Here is a 25,888-nt window from a genome sequence, read left to right on the forward strand (position 1 = left end):
AGGCATTTTTTTCATTTAAAAGAGCTCTTTGTATAGCCAATCTGTTCATTTCTAATCATTTCGTTTCATTCTTCGTAATAATTGTTTTAGAAATAACCTTTTAAATAAGAGAATTATAAATGCTTCTAGACCAGCTTTGCTAAAAAAAACTTTAATAAATATAAAAAAAGTAATGACTAATATAGAATTTTAAAATACATGTATATTTTCATTGCAAAAAAAAGTAAAAAGTACAAAACTCATCAAAAATAAATTATGACTTTAAGCTTGATTAGATTTTGCTTCGCGCCTAACGCTGTTAAATGAAGTGTTAAGGCGCGTTTACTACCTCTTTTTCTAAAGATTTTTGTAAGGCTATTTATAACTTTAAAGATCTTTTAATAAGCCTTAATATAAAACTATAATATCTTTTAATAAGTTTTGAAAATTCGTGGTAATTTTTATGATAAATGCTTCTCTACAATGAAACCCTTGCTGTCTTTTGTGATGGTCCACGTGGTCTTATATTTGTTTTATCAATTTCATTATCTACTCCCATTTTTCTTTTCTCATTACACCTTTTCACCTTATATTTAAGTTCAAGAGGCGATAAATAAATTCAAAACATAAATTCAAAGCATACTTTTTATTGTATATCATTTTTCTTGTATTAAAACAAATACCTCCAAGGCTTTAGTTTTACCTGAAGAGTTTTAAGGTGGGGGATGGGAGCTGAGATACCAACACCTCTAGCTCTACCAGTCATTGTTGATTTCATTCCAGATCCAGCAGGCTAAAATATTAAATCATTAATCAGTATTTCTTGTTTTATTAAAAGCGAAGCTTTTCTATAATTAGGGTCGGTCCGTACGTCTGTCCGTCCGAGATAGATAGCTTTTATTCCTTAATTTAGGCATGTTAGAATTGTCCTATCGATTTCAAACTTTGCATGATGATTTCTGTAGTAGTTAGGTACGATTTAGAAAGCGTGGCAACTCTATAATCATCACCTAAATGTCCGTACGTCCATTTTAAACATGTTGATTTTTCTACTTTTTAAAAGCGAAGCTTTTCTATAATTAGGGTCGGTCCGTCCGTACGTCCGTCCGTCCGAGATAGATAGCTTTTATTCGTTAATTTAGGCATGTTAGAATTGTCCTATAGATTTCAAACTTTGCATGATTATTCCTGTAGTAGTTAGGTACGATTTAGAAAGCGTAGCAACTCTATAATCATTACCAGAATGTCCGTACGTCCATTTTAAACATGTTGAATTTTCTAATTTTTTAACAGCAAATTTTTATGTGATCTAATTATCCGTTTGATCTGATTTTTGGTATATTGCTTCCTGGGACAACAAAGAACAATATTTTAAGCGAAGCAACTCTATAATCAAATCCTAAAAATATAAGTATGTCCATAAACTCAATAAACATTATCCTGTATCAAGAAGTTTTTCAACAAATTTACTTACAATTTTGCTTCGACTTTTATACTTTTATATTCTGATAATTCAGTTTAGACACTATACAAGTGTTAATGTCCGTTTGTCCTAACGTTTCAGTGCTTCGCTTTTATGGATGTTGTCATCCTTGTTTAACAATAAATTTTTTGTATGATCTAATTATCCATTTGATCTGATTTTTAGTATATTGATTCCTGGGACAACAAAGTATAATGTAATAAGCGAAGCAACTCTATAATCAAGTCCCAAAAATGTAAGTATGTCCATAAACATTTCCTGAATCAAGCAGTTTTTCAACAAATTTACTAAACAATTTTGCATTGACTCTTTTACATTTATATTATGATTATTCAGTTCTTACACTATACAAGTGTTAATGTCCGTTTGTCCTACCGTTTCAGTGCTTCGCTTTTATGGATGTTGTCATCCTTGTTTATTACTATCTACTTTTAAAAATCCTAATAAAAAACTTTCAAAATACTTGTTTTCAAAAATATTTTAAATCTTCTTCATTTTATAGTATTTCAATAAAACTTGGATAGCAAAAGAAGTTTAAACCCAATATAACCTAACCTAACCAAACCTGAAGTATAAACAAACTAATTAAAAAAATAGCTCCCTTATTTTAATTTTTTTCAAATAATGAAGGTGTTCTGTGGTTGACTTGGCACTCTAAAGGGAAACCGCTAAATAAACTTAACAAAACATTTTAAAGGTTTTTTTTTAATTACAAGAAAAACAAGGATAAGAGGATTACCTGTAGAGACTGAATTGATTGATATTTGTCCAGTTGAGATCTCAATGACATATTCTCCAACTAAAACATAAAATTATTCAATTAATTTTATCAAAGAAAAATCTAAACACATAGAAATAATATTTTGTTATTCGTTTAAATAAGACTTTATATTATCTACTAAACTAGGAGGTTTTAATTGACATTTGATTTTAATAAATACATTGGCTGCAATTCCATAACTTACATTTTGTTATGTAAACTAAACTTAGCTAACCAGTGCAGTGCAGGGAGAAAGGGGTTATTAAACACTTTAAATCTTGATTTGGTTGGATTGAAAACTTTGAACATTTTCATCTAATCTTGAATGGGATGTACAAAGTAACAGTGTCTACATTTTTTCACAAATAATTAATCTAATGAGGGGGAATGTTTTATTTGTCATGATTGGACGGTACATCAATTTATCGTCCTTTGTATCATCCCGTAAGATCCCTGCTAATAGGTATTACTGTAGGAAATCTTTTTTAAAAATGAATGCTATTCTTATAATGACAATATTTTTATGTTGCATTAATAAAAGGGAAAGGACCACTGCATATTCCGACTGAGTCTGGTTAAATGCAGTTACTACAAAAAGTGTACATTCAATTTATGTGACCAAAAAAAACAACCTATTTTGGTATTCGGCAAGAATCTAGAGGGATATGACAATGGGCGATAAATAGGAGTACCCTACTGATTATATCAACAAAATTAATCTTTTATAGACTAAAGTCCCAAAAATTTTAAGCAAACAAAGGAGAACTTTTTTTCTATAAAACGTCGTTGATAAAATCAAAAGGAAACTAGAGTAATTACTACCCTCCAATAATAAAAACTGAAATGTTGCATCACTGAAAAGGCTAACCTAATTTCTTAAACCTATCTATTCATTTTCCAGTTAGATCATATTTAAACTTACAGGCAGATTCACATACTACCACTTTTAAAGTATAACTATAGGCTATTACATTTTTACGCTTTGTTATCCGACCTGTAGGACCCCATGGAGTAAATTTGTCAGTAAATTTGTCAATTTCCTTAAAAGATATGATTATCTATTATGAAGGTTTGACTTATCCTAGTAAACATGTTTATCTAACTTTTTATAAAGGGATGTTTTCACTTGCCCAACTGAAACATATCTTTCACACATGAAATGGATAATAAATTGTTTACATAACATATGAATATATTTTGATTATTTCTATTTCAATGTTTTGATCAATCTTAAGATATCTGCAAAGTCAAACTCTGAAATAAATGAAATTATATAACATTTTAAGATCGAATATGTTTTACAATTAAAATAAGAAGAATATTGCTATTGTTTAATAACAATCAAATTAATATTCAATCTTTATGTCTTATATAGGTATCAAAAATCTGAAAAGAATCGAAAATGAGAAATGTAATTATTTAAAGCAAATTATATCAAAATTTAATTCTTTTTTGTTGAGAATTTTGTGTTTAAAATCTTTGAATGTTTAATTTTGACCACGTACTTTTTGAATAGCAACCAATATGTTTTAATACAGGGTGCGCCACATAAATCCGGACTTTTTCTTATTTTTAAAAAATGAACATAAAATTGTCAATTTTAAAGATTTTATTGAATTTTAAAAACTGGGAAGCCAACTAGGTATATGACTATTAGATTATTCAATAAAATCGCCACCAGCCTCAATCACCGCCTCTACCCGCCCCCTGAACCGCCCCCAGACCCTGGTCACCATGTCCCTGACCAAGCTGGCGAAGTTCTCCTTCATAGTGACAATGAGGGAGGTCTTTGTGGTATGGGCGCGTCTATTGGTTCGTGCTTTAATGGCGCTCCAGGCCCAAAAGTCAATTGGATGAAGATCGAGGCTGCTGGGAGGCCATATCTCATTAGGGACGTGAGTAACTGCAGGATCCAAATTCACCCATCTTTCAAGCTACCCTTCGACACGGCGGCTCTCATTTGGGCCACAATTAAGCTAGAACAACGTTTAATACCTTTTTTGAAATGGCATGAAGATTAAGCTAGGGTTATCATCGCAACACATAGTCTAAAACGAGTTTTAAGATTACAAATGGGCCCATGTAGTCGAGAACCGAGAAATTTCACGAATTTTCACGTTTTTTGACGTTTTTGACACCTCAAAATCTGACACGTTTCACTTTAATGGAGTACTACGGCCAAGCCATTTCAGATAGAGAGCTCTAGTCTTTTCTAGTGTCTTACTTATGTATCTAACAGTATCCCCAGCAAGTTGTATAACTCTACCTCACCTACAGATGGGCTGAGGTCACATTTAGTGGGCCCTAGTCGAGAATCCAGGGTGAACTATCAGCGCATTTCGATTCTGCCATGTTGAACATAAGCACTGCCAGCTCGGAAAGTACGTCCTCCATCGTCCAAAAATTTTCATGGGCAAAAAGGTAATTACCCATGCTTTTTATAGTGTGGTAAAACGTCATGATTAGTCAAGTAGTTTTGGTGCTATGGCCGTTTGAAAAAAAGTCCGGGTTTATGTGGCGCACCCTGTATATCAGCAACTGTACAACCATTATAGAATACGCAGTCAATATACTATCAGTTAGACTGGCTCAAATATCTTTTTTTTCACTTATAGGTTGGTTAATTGCAATTTTAAAAAAGCAAAATATTGATATTTTACAATTTGTGAGATAACTTTTAAATGATTTTAAAAAGAAAGTGAATATATCTTGAATTATTTCATATAGTAGACATTTAAAAAAGTGATTTTTAGTATTTTACATACTGCGCCACTTTATTTTGAGCCCGCAATCAAGAAAACAAATCTTATTTTGTACTAAAGTCCAAGTTACCATTTACAGGCTTCTACAACAAGCTATTTTTCAAAGTGACATACGAAGGATCTCTCACAAAACAGAAAATTTAAATAATACCAAATTAGCGTGTTTTTTTTACTAGAATGAAAATAAATTACTTATAGAAATCTGAATTTTCACTATTGATTTAAAGGTTTAATAATCTAAGCTCACAGATTACTGCAATGAGCTGTTTTGTTTGACTATGAATTTATGGAATGATTACCTAAAAAAAGGTTTAAAGGTATATCTCTCTACATTTCAGGGATCTTAATGGATAAGGCAAATAAGGATAACTTGATCTCTATCCCCAATGATTATTATTACAAAATATCCTCATCTTTTGGAAACAAACTATTGGATGAAAAGTTAAGTTACAACCAACCAAACAAGATTTATGATATACCATTCCTCCTTGCTAAATTTTGAAAGGTTTACTCTTGCTAAGATTTAAAAATTGTGATTCTGTTTTGTATATACCGTTTTTTTACAAAGCTTTTCTTCATTTTTCTATTTTATAAATTCAAATTTTATTTGTATTTGTTCGTCATTAATGCATCGCATTATAGACAGTTTTCTTAACCCCGAGAGGCCGAAGGTCCGGGCTAACAAACTAGTGTTAATTCTATGATTTTTCATTTGAATATTCTGTAATACAATGCTATACATGATTTTTCAGTATGGCTGAGAACTGGTTCTAATCCAGCGCATGTTATATAATCGGTTTCGAAGCCATACTGGAAAAATATTAAAAATTACATTTTGCTTCATAGTTCTGAATAGTTGATATGATGCTATCTGTTGAAATTATCAAGGAAAATTAAATAAACAATGTTCAAATAATCAGGCTCATAAATTTTAGAACGCACAACGACAAAGTTTCTTTTTGTGTCAATAAACAGTTATTACACGCTGTACCTTAGTTTCTTCAAGATATGTTGTAAATTAAAAAACGTTCAAATGGCATTAAACTTAACCCCATTCATTTAATTTTAAATCGTATTTTTTAAAAATAGATTAAAATGTTAGCTATGCCCAGTTATTTAGTATGAAGCCTACTCTAGACAATGCATGCCCTAAATAATTTCTCATGGCGAAAAAAAAACAGTACTTTTAAATTGGCCTATTTCTCTTTAGATTATATCTTTATCACAAATGGACTGGACACAAATATCTTACATTTGTCTTAGGATTTTTAGTACGATTTTGTTCTAAGTTTAGAGACTGTCCATCCGTCTGCTTTAACAAACGAGTTTATGTTCTTCCGTCTGTTTTAACAAACGAGTTTATGTATGGCTATTGTGTAATGTAGATATCATAAATATCAAAAGCATTGCTACTCTCTAATTCTGTTTGTGCTTAATTCTAAATTATTAAATTAACTTCGCTTGTTGGTTGTTCTTGTTTTGATTGTAAGATTTGACAGATAAATGTAAAAATTCATATAAAAAATTTATGTAACAGTCAGCTGTGTTTTAAATTATTAAAACTCACTTTATTTTAGATGAAAATTGATTAAAATAAAATAAGGAAAATGTTACATTGATTTATGAAAGCAAGATGTAAAGTTATTTAAAGTTAAATTGTCAAACAATAGACTTAAAATATTTAGACCAAACACTTTTTCCCTATATGATGATTGGGAAGTGCAATTTCGTCAGCTGTGAGATCACTGAGCATTATATCCAAATTTATTTGTAGGCCGTTTTATGTTATTTATAACGATATTCGGATATAATAAAAGTTGTTGGAAAAATATGAAGAAGTTAATACATAAAAGCTCTTGTTTAACTCTATTATTTTGTATGGTTACGAGTTGTTAGATAGTTGCCAAAATTCTGCCAAAAATTGATTACATCAACTTTTCTTTTCTCTAAATGCCTTTAAGTTGAGTATTCAAATAAGGCAATATGTATATTTAATAGCTTTATCAATAACATTATTCTACTATTAGATATGTTTATTATAGCAGTGAGCCAAAAATTTTAAAGTATAAGGATGTCTAAATTTTATTCACTTATATCTTTCAAATAGCTCTCAAAAATAGTTTGTTATCGCATAGTATTAAAGACATCTTTCCGCAGAAAGAAAAATGAAAAATTTTAAGCTTAATACCATCTTTTGTTTCTCATTTTATTATTCGTAAAAATATTCTAAATCTTAAACAATTTTAAGTTGCTTGTCAGCCTAGCCCCCTAAAGTAAAGATTAAAGCTTTATTTCATTCTCTAAAGAAAAAAAACACTATTTTGTTTAGGATGTCAAAGCATTTTTTGAGGGAGGGGGTTAGTTTTAGAGGTGAAATTAACTACCTATTCATATTTTTTTGCGGGTTGAATCAAGCCCAAAGAATATGCAATATATATCTAAAATTCACTTAATTTACTAAAAAGTTCTTTAAGCTATTTTAGTGGGGTTCGGAAATAATATTTGAGGGATACTTAGCCTAATTGTTGGGTGGTATTACCTCCAGTTCTCTGATCCTGGCATCTTTCTTGGCCATCATGGCCTTAAGCTCCTCAATGTTGGCACCCATGGTGGCTGTCACTTCCCTTCTACTCGTGTCACACAGATAGTTGCCAATCTTCAACTGAAATAAAAAAAAACAAATTAATATAAAAAATATGCTTCTGAAGTGGGGTTTGGGATATAGCCTAAAACTAGTCCAAGATATATGTATATGAAACTTTACTAAAAAGAACACATTAAAAAAATGGTCTATATAAACAAAGGCTTTAACATAATTTAGACAAGTAAAATTACTTCTGTTTGAATATACCTATTAAAAAATTATTAGTTTATAAAAATATTTAATTTCGATGACTATTTTGATTTACTTGCACTGTAAATTTAAAAATGTCTTTATTATTGCTTCTTAATGACTTTTTTCATTGATTTTTTAATGCTACAATCGTGATTTTTCTATCCAAGTTCCACTCTTGTATTTCCAAACTTATACAAATGCCAAATCATTGGGAAAATTAATGATAAAAAGTGCTGTAAGTAATTTAACTTTTAAAGTATTATTAATCAGGGATCTTGAGGGATAAGACAATGGCCGATAAATTGATGTACATCACCAATGATGATACACAAAATTACACCTTCTGTAGCGTAAAATTAGTGGTTGAAACGTTTAAACACTCAACTTAATAAACAAACCAATTAAAATTCACTAAAGTCCCCAAAGTTGTTAAGCCAACGAATAAGAAAATATTATTATAAAACTTTGGGGACTAGTGTAATAAATAGTCCATGTCCCCTCTCTCTCTGATTATTATTGGTCTATCATCTATTTACTTGTCAAATCTTTTAATTACACATCTTTATTTCAATATTGTAATAGTAAAGTAGTATATATTCAAATTGGAAAATAAAATCCTAAGGGATAAGACAATGGATGGGAATTGATTAACATCCTGATACAGATTAAAATTATTAGTAGAAAAGTTTAGATGCCCCTACAACCAAATCAAGAAATTAAATGAAAGTTTTTAAGTCAACGACTACTTGTTTATAAATCTTTGGGCGTCATCAATATAATTTGCAGAACAAAATCCCCTCCCCCCCTATTATTAATCTAATGATTTAGGGAACTGGATGGCGGGGATGAATACCTGTTTAAATTAGTGACGTCACAACATAGGTAATGTATTACCTATCATAACTATAGGCAAAATATAAATTAATTGCAATAACTCAATTTCTATGTGCTATTATTTTCGCATAATGTAATTTCCACAAGTTTTCATAATCGCCAAATGAAATAAAAGAAGAGAGTGAAGTTATAGGAAGAAGGAACCATTTGTGAAATACATGATATCATTTGACATTGCAATTTCGGGGGAGGGAAAGGACTTGAGCCTATTAACTAAAAAATTTGGGTACTTCTGTTATTAAAATTTGATTGGTTAATAAAATCAATAGCATTGTTTTAACCCTTGAACCAATAATTTTTATCTACAGATAGATAAATTTGTTTATTATTATTAGTAATGTACATCTATTAATTTTCTATTGTTTTTTTCCCTGAAGATCCCAATATTGTATTTGGCGGGAGTGATGACCCACCCTTAATTTTCTGTTTTCACCTCAGGGCATATGTAAAATCTATTTACTTATATACCAATTTACTTCGTAAGTGTCTTATAATTTATTTTCCTTCGCAGATTTGTATCGTTTTATTTTCCAGTGGAATTAAACTGGTTTAAAGCCATAAGGAAAATTCATATATTTTATGATTAAAAAAAAATTCAATTCAACAGAAACGCAAATTAAATTGTATTTTGCAAGAACGGGCATTTGTCCCCTTGTAGCCCCAAAAATATTCTTTAAAATCCAAAAATATTACAGTTCATTTCGTGTTATTTTTATTAATAAAAGCTATTTAAAATCAATCAAAAACGTTTACCTAGTCACATAGTGAAAGAAAATGTACAACTTTTAGTTAAAAATCTTTGTTATGTTTTAGAAGAAAAAACTACTTTTAACTGAAAAAAAAATTATATAAGATAAAAAGAAATATTAGTCAAGCATGAAAACTAGAGCAAAGTCTGTAATATTTTTAAGAAACTGAAATTTAATATTCTCTTAAAGCATTTTTTAAAACTACGTCGTTATTAGTTGATTAAAAATAGAATTAAAAATGAAGTACATTACATATGTATATAAAACTTCAGCAGGTAACTTGATTTTTAAAGACATTTAAAGCCGATCAGCACCGATGTCAAAAATGATAAATTTTCGTAGAAACTTTAACGATGAATTACTAGTTTTTTTTGTTAAATAATGGAATGATATATATAGTATAATGATCTAATTATTTTATTTCAATCTCAATCTGCTAAACTGTTTCAATGTGACGAGAAAAAAAAGTAATCAACTGCCGAACCCCATAAAGTATATTTGATAACCAATTGGAACTGTTTTAAACCCATTGAGTTTAATCCAAATTTGGTATTATCAATCTAATTTAATGATCAACACTGAGAGAGAAGGAGGTATAAAGATTCTATCAGTGTATAAATTTAAGAAACATCAAAGTAATGTCCGTTCGTCTGTCCAAATGACGAGGTACAAATTTAGTTTTTGTGTTAGAGAAAATTTCGTTTTTAGATTACATTCTCTAAGAAGAACCAGTAACTTCTTTCTTAAAAATATTTACACCCCCCACCCCCTCCCCTTTGAAGAGAACCACTAGTATAACATATAGTGGCTTCGCCAACAGACTTTAAGGACTTTGGTGTCCTATTATGTAAACATGTTGGGTTTCATAACAAATTTTAAATCTCTTCAACTGAACAGAGACTGACGGACGGACAGTACCATATTGATAAACTTTTCATTTAGTTACATATTAATCTAATAATTTTTTAAAAATGATATTGTGAAGAAAAATATTAGGGCTCTACAGCCGCGATTAAGCCTCAAATTTAAACTCGTTTGGATTCTTTGGGTCAGGTTTAAACTTCCAGCTGATTTTTGGAATTGTAAAAGCTAAATTGATTTCCTTGTCGTTTACAGGCTGCTGACGAGCCCTGATAAATATTATTTCATAAAATGATTGTATATGTATGTATAAAATGTATTTATATGTGACTTTATTGTGCATTCATTATGGACAGGGGAGAAGAAACCAGATTTTAACAATAAGGACAATGTCGTCCTTAAGTAGCGCAGCAACATGAATTTGTTTAAAATTTAAAAAAAACTAGATACTATTCATTTTACTAAACGTTGGTTCCCGGAAAACGGCCAGTTTTTCATACAAACCTTTGTAATAGTTTAAAGGCTTTTAAAGTTAATCTGGAAGAAAAAAAAACCTAAGACCCAAAACCAATATTTAACACGAGGAAAAAAAACTTCCTTGACCCTGGCATATTATGAAATGAATTGTGGTTTAATCCTGGGCTTGGGTGTGTATATATTTACGGGTGCATGTGTGTGCGTGTGTGTGTGCATATGTGTGTGTAAGTAAGTATAGATAGTAATCATTGCGCCCACATGAAAAATCTAAAAAAAAGCTGAATCAGAGAACAAGGACAGAACAATAGACAATGCGCTCAAACAAAACCATATTTTAACCAACATCTGTAAAAATAAATTGTATAGTTTGTCAATCACAACATACTTAAAATAAAATTTTTACAGGTTTTATATTAATTTTTAAAAGTCGTTAAATGCTTTGAATTGTATAGTATTTTATATTATGAAAATAATTTGCTAGCAGTGGCGTGCACATGGTAAGGAAAGGCCTCCCCAATTTTAATGTTAAGGAGGTTGTTGAAACCCCCCTTCCGCACGCGTAAGTCAGGAAGTATGTGCAATGTTATATATAAAATATGCTGTACAAAATTTCAAAATTCGAGAAATGATGTAAGGCTTGAATGAATGAATTATAAGAAAATTAGAATATCTAATCAACTGTTTGGAAATTGGTATTCAAATATCTTGGCATCCTAACAAATTCAAAATAAAAATCTGATAGGAAGATACAAGAAATTTAGATCAAATTGATAAATTTATTTCACATAGTGTAAACCTGTAAGTTTAAATTACGTTTGTTTAAGATGACCAGTTGATACATATAACAAAGTGGTAGGAAATAATTTGTCTGATGTTTTCGTCGACTTAAAGTCAACTTTTTTATAATAATGACCATATTTTGTTGATATAATGCGTGCAAGCATGTTTAACAGGGGGTGTGTGCAGGGATCTTAAGGGATAAGCCATATAAATTAATGTACATCCCAAATGATGACAACATTACCCCTTCTGTAGATTAAAACAATTGGTTAAAACGTTTGGACACTACTAGTTTAGAACTAACCAATCAAAATTCAATAAAAGTATTGAAAGTTTTAAATCAAAACCTTGCTATAAAACTTGGGTATCACAGTACTTTAAGGTCCAATAACCCCTCCCTCTCCCTGTGTGTGCGAGTCTCCAACATTTGGTGTTAATCTAAGTGGGTGTAGGCTGAGAATATTTATACAGAGGAAGTCAGGAGCTAATATACTTTCAAACAAAGCAGTTGAAAATATTTTCATAATAGCAGGAAACATTGATTTTTCTCAGTTTCTCAGATAAATAGAATTTATTAGTATAGAAGCTCTTTGGAGTGCATATAAAAAAATGACGCAATACAATAGAAATTACAAATCATAGGCCAATACAGAAACTAAATTATCAATGGCAGGCCAGTAAACATTTTAATTGACAAATGGTAGGCCAGTATGACGTCATTTTTTATAGGCACTAAAAAAACTTTATTGGTATAGGAAGCAAAAGATATCAATAGGTATGTTTCTTATATTACAAAGGGGTAACATAGAAATTTTACACAATTCAGCCACTGTTTTGTAAAATAAATTGTATTAAAACCAAGGTAAATTTTGTGGACATTCCCAACTACTTATACAAACCTATATATTCGCTGTAATAAAGGAAGGTTTATCATATATATAATTAAAGTTAATTTTGAGGATAATCTTCAATAACTATACTAACATTTTTTTATTGCTACTTTGCAGGAAAGCTAATTTTAAAACTAAGTTGATATTGTTGGACAACCTGAACTAATAATACCACCTTGTTTATTTACTGATTAAAATCAATGTTGGGGTCTTGATATTTGACTAAATTTAACCATTTTGTGTCAGCTGAATTAAAATTTATCAATGCAACATCTAAATTATTTTAATAGTTTTATTTTGTCCCAGAAAATATAACAGAAAATATTTTTTTTGTTGCAAAAAAATATTTTTACATAAAATTAAAACTAAATCTTTTAAACGTTAAATTTAAAACCAAATTGATATAGATTGTGAACATTTAATTTTGCTTTGCCTTTTATCCAGCTTTAAATTTTTAATAGAACCAGAAAAAAATAGGAATAGCATTCTATTTAAGATGAGTAATACACATTATTGTATAAAAAATTATACATGTGACGTCATAAAAATGAGGGAGATAAGAGGAGAAGTGGGAAAGAGACCCCTAAAAAAGAGATAGATAATCCCTTATTTTTATGATGTCACAGTGCTGATTTTTTGAGACACTTTGTCCAGCTACAAAAACTGTTTAAAAGTTTCTAGTCATGGCAATATTGTTGGGATTAATTGTAAAAAAAAACGCCCTTAACTCGCTAACCAAATAATTGTTTATTTTAGTTTCATTTTTAAATGCTAAGCTGTTATACATTTATAGTTTGTCCGTCCGTTCGTCAGGAAGGTTGAATCAGAAATTAAGGCATGTTGGAATTAATCCATCGATTTCAAATCTTGAAAGCGTAGCAACTTAATAATCATATAAAATATTAATTAAAAAAAAAACTATGTTTATTTTTGAATCCTACAACGATAAGGCATAAAAACGATTTAGCATTAGCAAATGCTTAATAATTTTAATATGAATGCGTTGCTACTCTAATATATACTTGTAAAAGTTTACTGATGTGGCTGTTATCATACTTGTTAAATTAAAATAACAAAGAACAAAATTGTTTTTAAAAATCTTTGAAATCTTTCTGGCTACATAAAATCTACCAATATCTAGTTATTTTTACTCTAAAGAAAGAATCATTATGAAATCTTATTATAGCACCAAATTACTATCAAATGATATCTTTTATTATCAGATTTAATTATTTAGTTCATTAAACACAAAATGATTAGATACGACAGAGTCTAGTGCAGTGCTTGCTGTCAATAAAGTAATTTTTATTAACAATGGGAGACTAAATTTTAGATAACCTAATATAAATGAATCTATTTCTAAATGAATCCAAATTCGAATTAATTGACATTATTAACTTTTATTGTGTCAAGTCGAAGATTTTATAATTCAAAATATACTATCTAGCCTTTTTTGTCTGTAGCAAAGGATCTCGCTAATCACTGAACTGAATTGGTTCATCTTTACAGTGAAGCTTCTTATAGGTCTAGGGTAGGTTTATAACTATTTGGTGAGAGTAATCAACCCTAGATAATTGTACAGGAAGAATTTTTTGTTCTTCATTACACTATCCCTGACAGTTTTGAATAATTGTAAACACAGAGCTAATTAATATTAATTAAACAAAGAATGATCTGTAAAACAGCAGATTTTTATAATAGAAAATACATTCCAACTTCAGTGATGTTGATGTTGTTGTTCTGAAGTTGTTTGAAGGGATATACGGATAAGTAAATCGAAGAAATAATCAATAATTCTAGTTCTTTTTACTACCCCTCAGAGCTTTAAAATAAATCCTATATATTATGCAATCTTATGTTATTACGTCCTTGGCATAGCAGCAGTATATACAATTGTAAATCGTCTTCTATAGTAAAACTTAGTATTATTTTTTTTTGTTAATTTAAGTCCTTATCCATTAAACCCATGGTTAAACCAGGCAAACAAATCATTTTTCCACTTCGTTGCAGATCATACACACACACACACACACATGCTTACACAAACACTCCCACACACACACTCACACACATACACATTCACACAGGGATATTCATTTAAACATCAAATGCAAGAATAATATCAATTAATGCTAAAGTACTTCCAAGGATATTATTTAATATCGTTTTATTTATCATGAATGCTAGCTTTAAAAACTTCCATTTGCAAAGAATCAGTAGACGAGCTGAACTACATATATGAACAACCCATAGACTCCAAATATTGCGACTGCCAGCTGTTAAAATGTCACGAATCGCAGCTGGGCTGTGGCTTTTAAAACTTCCAACCATTTGCAGATGCAGTTGAATCCCTCCGCGAGCATTGTTTAAAAGCTAACAATATTTCAAAAATTGTAAAGCAGATTTGCTCTATAAAAATTAAAAAATAAGTAATCTAGATGATGAAAGTGGTCTCATCATATGGTTAGCATACTTCTGGCATTAATTATATAGCATATGCAAAAAGGTTTATTTTCTATAAAGAGGAGGGTTATTAATGTAGAGATCTCGTAATCCAGGTATCGAGGAAACTTAACACTGTATAACCTCTTGAGGACGGGATACACAATTTTTGTGCATCTTCCTAATAAAGTGCATGATTAGGCGGCGAAGCGTTACACATTATCAAATCTTTGATTACACGAACTTTGTCTAGATGTCCTCACCGTCCATTGTAATGAGATGCAGCTATTTGGGGCCAAGACTTTCCCCATACTCTTTCTATCTATGCCGAGATTCGAGCCCATCACCCATCCGATAACGAGTGGAAGCCCCACGTGTTATTGCTATGACAAATAACTAGGTATATTCAATTATCCCCACATACTAAATAATTAGCAATTAAAGTAATGTAATTAGAAAATTTATAGAAAAGCTGTTTATACACCTTTCAAATAAATTGAATATTTTTACAATAAATTATAAATTAAGGGTGTTTCAAAACATTTATTTTTTTTATTTCTTAAGATCAAAAAAAGGTATCATGAGATATATCTTTTTCAACACTGCAGGTTCCTATATGCAAGTACTTTATAATGTTGACAAAATTGTTGAGATATTTATAAACAAAGGCAGGTTTTATTTAATTTAGGACATTTAAAAGTTGTATATATGTGGCTTGATAACATTCACAATAAATATAATTAGACTCGACTAGTACACATTTTATTAGTCGAACCCTCGCCATTTTTATTTAAGTTAAAATGATATGTAACCTTTCATGGACCTATAAGAAGCTTCACTGAAAAGGAAAAACATATCGGTTCAGCGGTTGTCGAGATCTTTCACTACAGACTAAAAGTACCTTACTACTTTACATAATAGGATTGATCTAGTGTGCCTTAATGAACATAAACTGAAATTGACAGCCATTATAAAAATCTTCAGAAAGCATTAAAAAGTAAGTCCAATTAATCCATCTGTTTTGGTGATCTTATGCTTTAAACAAAAGCCCGACTAAAATATGATTCTTATTTTGTTAAAAAATTGTAATCTAAAATTTTTTTTTTAATGCAACTAATTTTTGTCTTTGAAAACAAAAACTTGTTTTTTTTCAATTTATCGGTCTAAAGACAGTTAATTCGTAGTTTCTTAGACCAGGCAATCAGCGCCTTGAGCAAGTATATCAACAAACTTTAAAAAAGGTAAATATTCTTATCTTTCCCTATTTAATTTTCTCTCCTTCCCTATCTGGGGCTAATTTCAATTAATCCCTAACTAAACAAACAGCTGGAAAATTTTCAAATACAACCTTGCATATACATATTTAGTATAAAACACAACCCTCCTTAAAAATTAAATCAAATTACAGATACACATTTTATAAACTTTATTCTAGCTTCAAAATAAGCTCTTAAGAAGGACATTTTATCCTGTTAAGATCTATTAAATTTTTCTTATTCTTTACCTCCCCCTCAGTCTACGTAAAAGATTAAAAATGCAAAGACATAATTTATTTTTATTTTTTAACATTTTAGTGAAACAATTGTATTCCATTAAAAAAATGAGAAAGAATAAGTTGTGTTTCTATCTATAGTTATAACATTTTATATAGCCTAGTTTCAAGCTAAATTTATTAAGGTGACGTGTATACTCAAAATCATAGCCTAGTTTCAAGATAAGCTAAAATTTGCTAAGGAGGAGCGTGAACACAAAGACATAGCCTAGTTTCAAGATAAGCTAAATTTATTAAGGAGACGTGTATACTCAATCACATAGCCTATTTTTGAGATAAGATACAATTTGCTAAGGAGGGGTGTGAACACAAAGACATAGCATAGTTTCAACTTAAAGATAAGCTCAAATTTGTTAAGGAGAGTTGTGTACACAAACACATTGCCTAGTTTCAAGATAAGCTAAAATTTGTTTAAGAGGGGTGTGTACACAAAGACATAGCCTAGTATCAAGATAGGCTAAAATTTGCTAAAGAGAGGTGTGTACACAAACAAATCGCCTAGTCTCAAGATAAGCTAAAATTTGTTAAGGCGAGGTGTGTACACAAACACATCGTCTAGTTTCAAGATAAGCTAAAATTTATGGACCACCTTCAAATTATTTTAACTACTTGATATTGGGACACATTTTAGTTTTATTGTCGTATTTCCTTGTTTTATATTACATCTTATAAATTAACTGTATTATACCTAGAGATTAAAGAAAATTATTAGGTAATTTTATTTAAATATTTAAGTAGTAAGTACATTACCTAAATATTGTTTAAAAGAAGATTAAAATTCGATCATTTATTCGAGGATAGAGGGCACACTGGACTGTAAATTACACGGATATCCAAGGTTTTTAAACCCGACCTATCTTATTTGTTTGCTCAAAAAACTTTGGGTACTTCTATTGAATTTTATTAATTGGTTCCAAACTAGTGGAGTCGAAACTCTCCGATGATTTTAATCTACATAAGGAGTAATTTTGTTGTATATTAAAGTTGCATATTAACTTATCATCCATTGTCTTATCTCGTAAGGCTGCCAAACTCATAGACATATTAAAGTTATTAAAAATTGAATATGGACTAATAATAAAAAATGTTGGGAACTGTTATTTAAGGACACATCGTGACTATAACTTGACTTAATATAATACACGGCTACCTACTCCTAATCCTATGCTATCGTAAATTATTATTCAATTGTCATACTTTAGTTAAAATATTGTACTGGGTTTCTTTAATAAGATTATAATTTTTAGGTATTATTTTAATTTATGTGATAGAGTGTACCGACTGATCTCGGTAACTGCAGGACATATTTGGTTCTCTTTGATTTCCCAGAAAGGTTTAAACTTTTTCCCATGAATATTTGGGGAAAATTGGAAGAAAGTGAAATTTGTATGCCTGGTTCATATGACACTTATACATGAATTTGTTGGCATAACTTAAGAATACTCAAACTTTAAAGTAGGAGGTTGTCCGTCTCTCCGTTTGTTTATGTTGCAAATGGTTTTTTTTCTAAATGGCTTTAAATGTGTTATTAATCCTATTGTATATGGTGAAGTACAGATTTGGGCGTTCTCATCTTAGAAACATTTTTTAAAATTTTTATACATTTTATTTTAGCACACTACAAGTTGAACTTTAATGGAGAACATTAAAATCTGGTGTAAGATCCAAGTAATAATATATCCATTTATTGCTTTTATGAGTTGCACCAATTTATCTAAACAGAAATGACAATATGTGAGTATAATTACTATGTTTACCTATATGAATGAAAACTAAAATTATTGGTTTGATAAAGAAATAATTATAGTTGATAACTTGAGAAGCTGCAACTTATTGCTGCCCCTTATCCCCCACCTCCCTTTCAACCAAAATTATCTAGGAATGGGCGAAACGGCGGTGCTTCAAAATATCAAATATTTTTTTTATATTATAATGTAATATTCATTCAAATAATAGACCAAGAATTGGATTTTATGTCGTTTTTTTTTGAAATAAAAAAAAACTTGAGTGCAAGAGTTTGGTTGTAGGATCTTACAGTTAAAGATTCACTTTTTATGGGCAAATTCATTCCTCTAACCAAAAACTGCCTATAATGAGCAGACCTTTTATTTCTAAGTTCCTTTTGAAAAATTTAGTATTTTTAAAATTTGTAACCCCTATGTTAGGATGTTATAACAATTATGTAGAACAAAGACTATGAATAATCGGATGTGTAATAGATAGATAGAATATATATGGGCCTACATTAAAAAATGGATAGATACAATAGAGATAGGCCTACACAGAATAATAGATGAATACAATAGATATAGGCTTTCACAGAATAATAGATAGATACAATAGAGATAGGCCTACATTGAATAATAGATAGATAAAATAGAGTAGGCCTACATAGAATAATAGATATATACAATAGAGATAGGCCTTCACAGAATAATAGATAGATACAATAGAGATAGACCTACACAGAATAATAGATAGATACAATAGAGATATGCCAACACAGAATATTAGATAGATAGATACTATAAAGATAGGCCTACACAGAAAAATAGATAGACACAATAGAGATAGACCTACACAGAATAATAGATAGATACAATAGAGATAGGCCTACACATAATAATAGATAGATACAATAGAGATAGGCCTACACAGAATAATAGATAGATACAATAGAGATAGGCCTACACAGAATAATAGATAGATACAATAAAGATAGGCCTACACAGAATAATAGATAGATACAATAGAGATAGGTCTACACAGAATAATATATAGATACAATAGAGATAGGCCTACACAGAATAAGAAACAGAAGCAGCCAAAATACAACATTAGGGTTTTAAAATTATGACACTAAAATAATTTATCCTAAACTGTAAATAATATACAATAAGATGTAAAAAAAACTTCATGCCCTTTAAAATTAGTTTTAAATTAAAAACAAATGTCAGCCGCTGTACGTGTTATTGATTGATTAATCGTTTCTATTTTGGATTTGACAGCGTAGCTTCTCTACAAGTAATTATGAGATTTGTCAATATATTCAATCCTAAAAGGCTTTAAATACTTATTTAGAATATTACATTTCGTATAATATAGACCATTTATTTTAATAATTTTTAAAATCAACAATCAGAACTTTAAATTTATAGATTATACATTTAAATGTATTTTGCTTTTAAAAATGAATGTCTTTAAATTTTAATTTTTTAACAATAAATTTTTTAAAAATTCTTTTGAATATGTAATTTTAATTAGTTCTGAAAAGGATAAAAAATTTTACTTACTTCATATGACAATAACTTTAAGTTATAAGAAGATATATTATTTAGTTCCTAATATTATAAAATTTAGTTGAAAGTATTCAGAACCCATTAATGAATGATTTATTATAGATTCTCGAAGAATTAGTATTACTCATGATTAAAATTGGAAGAATTTTAATGAATTTTAAATATAGGATTTTATCAACATTTAGTTTCAATTTTATAATTTTATACCTCAGCAATACAACAAAAATTTATGATAGATGTTTATTAAAATAAATGATAGAATAACATGGAGGGGACATTGGGCTGTTTATTTATACAATAGTCCCCAAAGTTTGCTTTTTATTTAGCTTAACAACTTTGGGAACTTTTATTAAATTTTGATTAATTGGAACTTGGTTATTAAGTTTGGATTCCAAACTAATTACAATCTACTGAGGGGGTAATTTTGGGCAACATCATTGGGGATGTATATCAATTCATCATCCATTGTCTTATCCCCTAAGATTCTTTCATATAATAGTTGGTTTGCGACACAGTTTAAGGCCTTATATTGGTTGTCTTATCCCCTTAGATCCCTGTTGAATTAGGACTATTTTTCGGTAGGAATTGTAATTTAATGACATATTTGACCATAAGGGTTCTATGCTTTAAGTTTTCAAAATCCGTCGATAAATAAGAAATATTTTTAAAAGATTAGGTTTCTCAGTTTAATTTGTGAATTAAACTTATATGCATGATTTAAAATTACATGCTAATGTTTATTTTATTTTACTTACATATATGTCAAGGGTATCATGTACGTACAAAATACATATGTACTTGTTCTAACTCTTTTAAACTGTATCTATTTCATTTGTAACTTTTTTTGCGTCAAAAAAATAAATGTAGGTCAAATGTTAATGTTTAAAAAATTAAAAAATCTCACCTTCTAATAAAAGTACTGACGGTATATACTGTCTCTCCCCCTAGCGCAGGGAGAACTTTATAATATATCTAATATGATATTTCCCTTTCTCTCAACAACAATTATCACTCACATGCTTAATAAAAGCCAATTTCAATGGCTTTTTTTACTTTTTTTTATATATCTGTAAAGGTTTTATTAATAGTTTCACTAAAAACTTGATTATAATATATATTATATGTGTGTGAAGGTGGTAGGTGCGTGTGTATGGCTAGTAGTAGTGGTGTTAGTTAAGTTGATCACTCTCTCTGCCTAACTGCAAAACAGGTTTACACTTTATCTTATTCTTTCTCTCACCCCCTCTCTCCTCTCTCTTTTATATGTGTGTATATGTATTTATATATATATATATGTGTGTGTGTGTGTGTAAATAGGAGGCCTGTATGACTATACGATGCCCTTCTCGTTGCCCCCACCCCCATTTCTTGACCCCTTCTCTTTCTCTGTCTCTCTCTCCAACCTTCACCCTGTTGACTTTATATGTTCTACCCTTAGCTCACTCTCTCCCACATTATCTCTATAATTCTCTCTCCCTCTGTGTCGTAAATGGCCTATGCATAGGTGTGCTTAGCTTTCATCCGTCCTCTTTTTTTTCAAAATTAAGTCTACCTTCTCACCCCAGCTTCACCTTGCATCCCCCCGTTCATATAGAACATCCTATATGTACAATTTATTTGACTCTTAAAGTTTTAAGGCTAAAGCTCTAAACAAATAAATCTACATTTATCTGTTTAATTTTCATTAATTCACTGCTTAGATGCCATGAAATATATTTTTCTATTAAAGTTTCTGGAATGTCCCAGAGAAATATGGGCTTTGTATTGTGTTGGTTGCATATATAGAAAGGAATGCAGTCGGGAACCTTTTTGTAAAGAAGCTGGTGTCCGTTTCATACTGCAAAAATTTGTTATATTCTTAGCAGCGAAGCTATTCTATAATTTAAGTTTGTCTTTACGTCCGCCTGTCGCTCCGTAGTTGCTCTCTATATCTAGCTCTATTTCTTTCTTTCTCTCTCTCTCTCCCTCTCTCTATCTCTCTCTCTCTCTCTTTCTCTCTATCTCTCTATATCTATCTATCTCTGTCTCTCTTTCTCACTCAAACACATTCAATCTTGTGATTTCATTGGAGTCGTCTTAATTTTTTGTTGAATTGCAGCCACACCAAAGAAGTTGACGAAAATACGGCGGCGGCGGTTGGATGTTGTTGTTAATATTGGCAGGTAGATAAACCACCTGATCTCACCCCCGCCCCTCTCTAATCCACAGTCAACAACCCCCAAAAAACATCCCTCTATTTTTTTTCTATAAAGCTGTTGTTGTTGTGGTGGGTAGTTTGTATGGAGGGGAATATGGTTTCAAGCTTGTAGGGGGGGGGGAGGGCAGGGGGGGTTGTTAAGCGTAAGGGATGTAAATACGTTAAGGCAATAATATATATACGCGCTGGCTTAATGTTCTTCAAAAACAACTAATTTTGTTAGTAGACTTTTTTGTGTATTCGCTGTTTTGTTATTTCAGAGGAGTATTAAAGACATAAGATAAGTATATAGTAAAAAATTAATTAAATTTTATCTATTTTTAGTTAAATTGTGTTGGAACGTGTAAACACCGAAGCTAATATATATATCTTATGTTGTTGTTAAAGATATTTATATATTAATATATATTTTGTTGATGTGGACACATAGTTATTAGGATTATAATTCATCATCATTTTAGATTCCAAACTTTCAATATCTTTCAATTTTTACATTTTTTGCATTTTTGTCTGCTTTAAGGGTTATTTTTTCAGTATACTATTGTACTAATATGTTTCAGTTAGAATCCTCTGGAATAATTAGTCCATGTTTTTTTCATGGAAGCTTCTTATCCCTCAGAGGTTTTGAGTTATTTAGTTAACCCTACCCCTTTCCTTATGAAAAATATCTCCAAAATCCCCTCTCCCACAAATTAATAATCTATTTGTCATATTTAAAGCAAGATTCTAATATATAGGTGCTACCTTAATTTAAAAACGGCCCTAGAGGCTACGGAAAAAATGTAACAAATAAAAATGAAAATTCACGAAGAAGTTAAAAAACAAAGAATGAAAAAAAAAGGCTATATGTATGTATATAAAAAGGGTTTGGTACTTGACATTTTACTAACAAGTATTTAGTTATAGAAAAAGGTTTCTGTAATTTGTGAAAAAAGATTACAATAAAGATAAAGTACAATTGACGATAAATTAATGTAAACCCCTACTTATGATAAACAAAACAAGCCCTTATATTGTTTTAAACTATTAGTGGAAACGTTTGGAGACAGCTAGTTCATACTAAATAATTATAATTTTTTTTTTATAAATCTGCATATATTAAAGCCAATGAATAAGAGACCGTGTTTATAAATCTTATATATAAACTGCAAAAAGTCTTAAAAACTATTTTTTTATCCTTAACCCAGCTTAACAGTTTAACACGTGACGTTGTTGTCATTTTATTTTTTGGGTAAAAAAAGTCCAACCATGACTGCTGGGATAAAAAATTGGAGAAGGGTAAGCATTGATACAAATGGTGAGTCAAAAAAAAGGTGGTGGTGGATTGTTGTTCAACAGTACTGTTGCTCATATGGAGGTGGTAGTGTTGCTGTTGTCACAGGCGGTTGTGCTGTCTTGTGTCTGCTTTTTTAATTCATCTTTCTGTTTAGTTGTCGTGGTTGTTGGGGGAGGGGGAGTTGTATGTGTGTGTGTGAGAGAGAGAGAGAGAGAAAGATAAAGATAGGAGGAAAAGAAAAAAATCAACTGACACATGAAAGAAAAAGGTCGATATTGAAAATTAATTTTTATAATATACACTCTGAATATTAAATTATTTTTTCAAAATAAAATATTATATAAGATATTTTTCCTAACTTTTGTAAAGTGAATTTATGAAAAAACTCTGTATTAATTTCACTGTGGTTTTGGGTAGGTTTCACAAAGATAAAAAACAACAACTGCCAAATGTTAGAAAAATACAGCAAGCATAAATGTTTCATATGAAAGCACTATTAGTTTATTAACAAATCTGTTCAACAATTACAGTTTGAATTGTCCTTAAGACTTCAAACTTTACATGTGATTTTCGTTAAAATCATGACAATAAAACAACTATAGTAATTATTCAACATAAGCGTACTGTTTAAAAAAAAGTTCTAATGATTGCAATTTTATTTTTTGTAAATTGTCTAATTTATTGAGCTTTGCTTTTATGGATGTTATCAACCTTGTTTTTTAATAGGGCAACTTCTAAAAGTAAATTTTCTGTCTGATTCTTAAATGTAATACAACTTTACTTGCCTAATTAAGCTGGTTTTTAGTTGCTATAAACCCGCTCTTAAAAAGTAACTTGGAAATCCCTCTCTTCCTTCCCTGGTTGTGTGTGTGCGTGTGTGTACGTGTGTGACCTCTAGCCAAAAATACCCAAAATTACAATGGATTCCACCAAGTGGACAAATTTAACAAGTTTTTTTTTAAAGCGAAGCTTGCTTTTTTGAATGACTGTTCGTCCTAACCACTTAACGAGTGACGTTTCTTGGAAAATTTATGTTCAACTATATCCATAAAAAATGTTATGGTTCTATATAAGATATTTTAAATGATGATCAAAGTATTTTTCCAATCTAAACCATTACTTAATTAAAAGCAAATTATTTTAATCAAGTAGATTGTATTTTTTAACTGTTTAAATTACCCTTATATGCATGTAGTTATTCTTGTTTGCTTTAAATATACCCCCCCCCCCCCCCCCCACCTAACTCCAATACAACAGAATAAGTATAACCTTAAACATACCATTATGTGGTCTTTCTAAATAGTTAAATATAGATTTTGTATTTTATTCATATTTCATTTGTTCTTTTTATGGAGGGATCGACAGCTGCAACCAAAGCTAGGAGACATACGTTTTTCAGCGACAAAAAAAATCGTAAACTTATATTGTAGAAAGCGATTTTTGTATTTCTAAAGCATTGTATATTATGGAATTATTAAAGAATATTATACTTTTGCTCTATAAAATTTTTAAAGAATATATTTATGACAGAAAAGTGTTCAAAATCGAGATATGCTCTGTTTTCTGAATTTTTCTTTTGTTCTCAAACACGGCATTTCTAAACTTACCATGTATGTAGGTCTGATATTTTTACATAATTTTTACCTGTTTGTATAATAATAACTTATATTAACAGTGATTTAAAGGCTTTATTTAGGTCTAGGAATATTTTCTATTTCTTAGTTTAAAGTAAAGTCTTAGGATTGTTTTAGGCTACATTTCTTCGAAAATACTTATGTCGTCGACACAAATAAGTTGAATGATTTTATTTGAATAATTACATGTCGATATTATTTTAGCCACGAACCTATTTATTTCATGACAAGCAGTCGACACATAAACCATGGTAATTACAAAATGAAATCAGTAAAAATTCTTTAAAATTTACTCTGGTTTTATGTTTTATAAATTATAAATCTAAATATGAATTACTTTACTATTGTACTTAATTGTCCTCCCTCGTTAGCATTAGATTAACTTTCCCTCAGAAAATATCGCCTACAAAGATGTTTAGTAAGATGCACAAACTCAAGGGGGGGCATTGGACTGTAAATTATAATGGTACCCAAAGTTTGATAAACAAGCTCGCTTATTCGATGGATAAGATAATTGGGTAATATCCTCTTAAAAATATTTTTTTCAATCTTGAAAATTTTATACCCCCCTCCCTGACAGAACTATGAACTCTGGCAGCTGCGCTCGGTCCCCTATCCTGCCTAGCCGCAGCGCTTGGCATCCTAGCCTAAAACCTAACCTAACCTAAAATAGTTGTTCTGTTGCGGGGGGGGGGGGGAGGTTATAAAAAAGGAAAACGCCAATAATTGATTGGTTCCTTTATTAAGTATGCATTGTTAGAATCAATCTAGAAATGTCCATATTTTTCAATCAATATTTTTAATTCACAGAAGGGATAATGTTGTTTATCATCATTAGGGACGTACATAAATTTATCATTCATCGTCTTATTCCTTAAGATCCCTGAAACAACTAAAGAGTTGACACCTACATAGGCACATGGTGTTCTGAAAATACAACACTTTTTGATTGATCAAAAATAGATACATCTCATGAACAGTTTCAAGAAATATCATATGAGCAAAAAGATAAAACTT

General features: G+C 30.0%; 1 protein-coding gene across 1 annotated transcript in view; it reads right to left on the minus strand.

The window, feature by feature from the left end:
• The window catches only part of for (cGMP-dependent protein kinase for), a 41,909-nt gene extending 20,887 nt beyond the window's left edge, over positions 1–21,022 (minus strand). Inside the window, exons 1-4 of the mRNA XM_080157994.1 lie at positions 20,669–21,022; positions 7,524–7,646; positions 2,202–2,261; positions 683–772 (exon numbers count right to left, since the gene is read on the minus strand). Of these exons, the coding sequence (XP_080014120.1) occupies positions 683–772; positions 2,202–2,261; positions 7,524–7,592 (219 nt within the window). The 5' untranslated portion in view covers positions 7,593–7,646; positions 20,669–21,022. The remainder of the gene's footprint in view (positions 1–682; positions 773–2,201; positions 2,262–7,523; positions 7,647–20,668) is intronic.
• Between the last annotated feature and the right edge of the window lie 4,866 nt (positions 21,023–25,888).

This window comes from Acartia tonsa, chromosome 4, assembly GCF_053477335.1.
Source record: "Acartia tonsa isolate MP-2025a chromosome 4, ASM5347733v1, whole genome shotgun sequence".
Lineage (NCBI taxonomy): Eukaryota > Metazoa > Arthropoda > Copepoda > Calanoida > Acartiidae > Acartia > Acartia tonsa.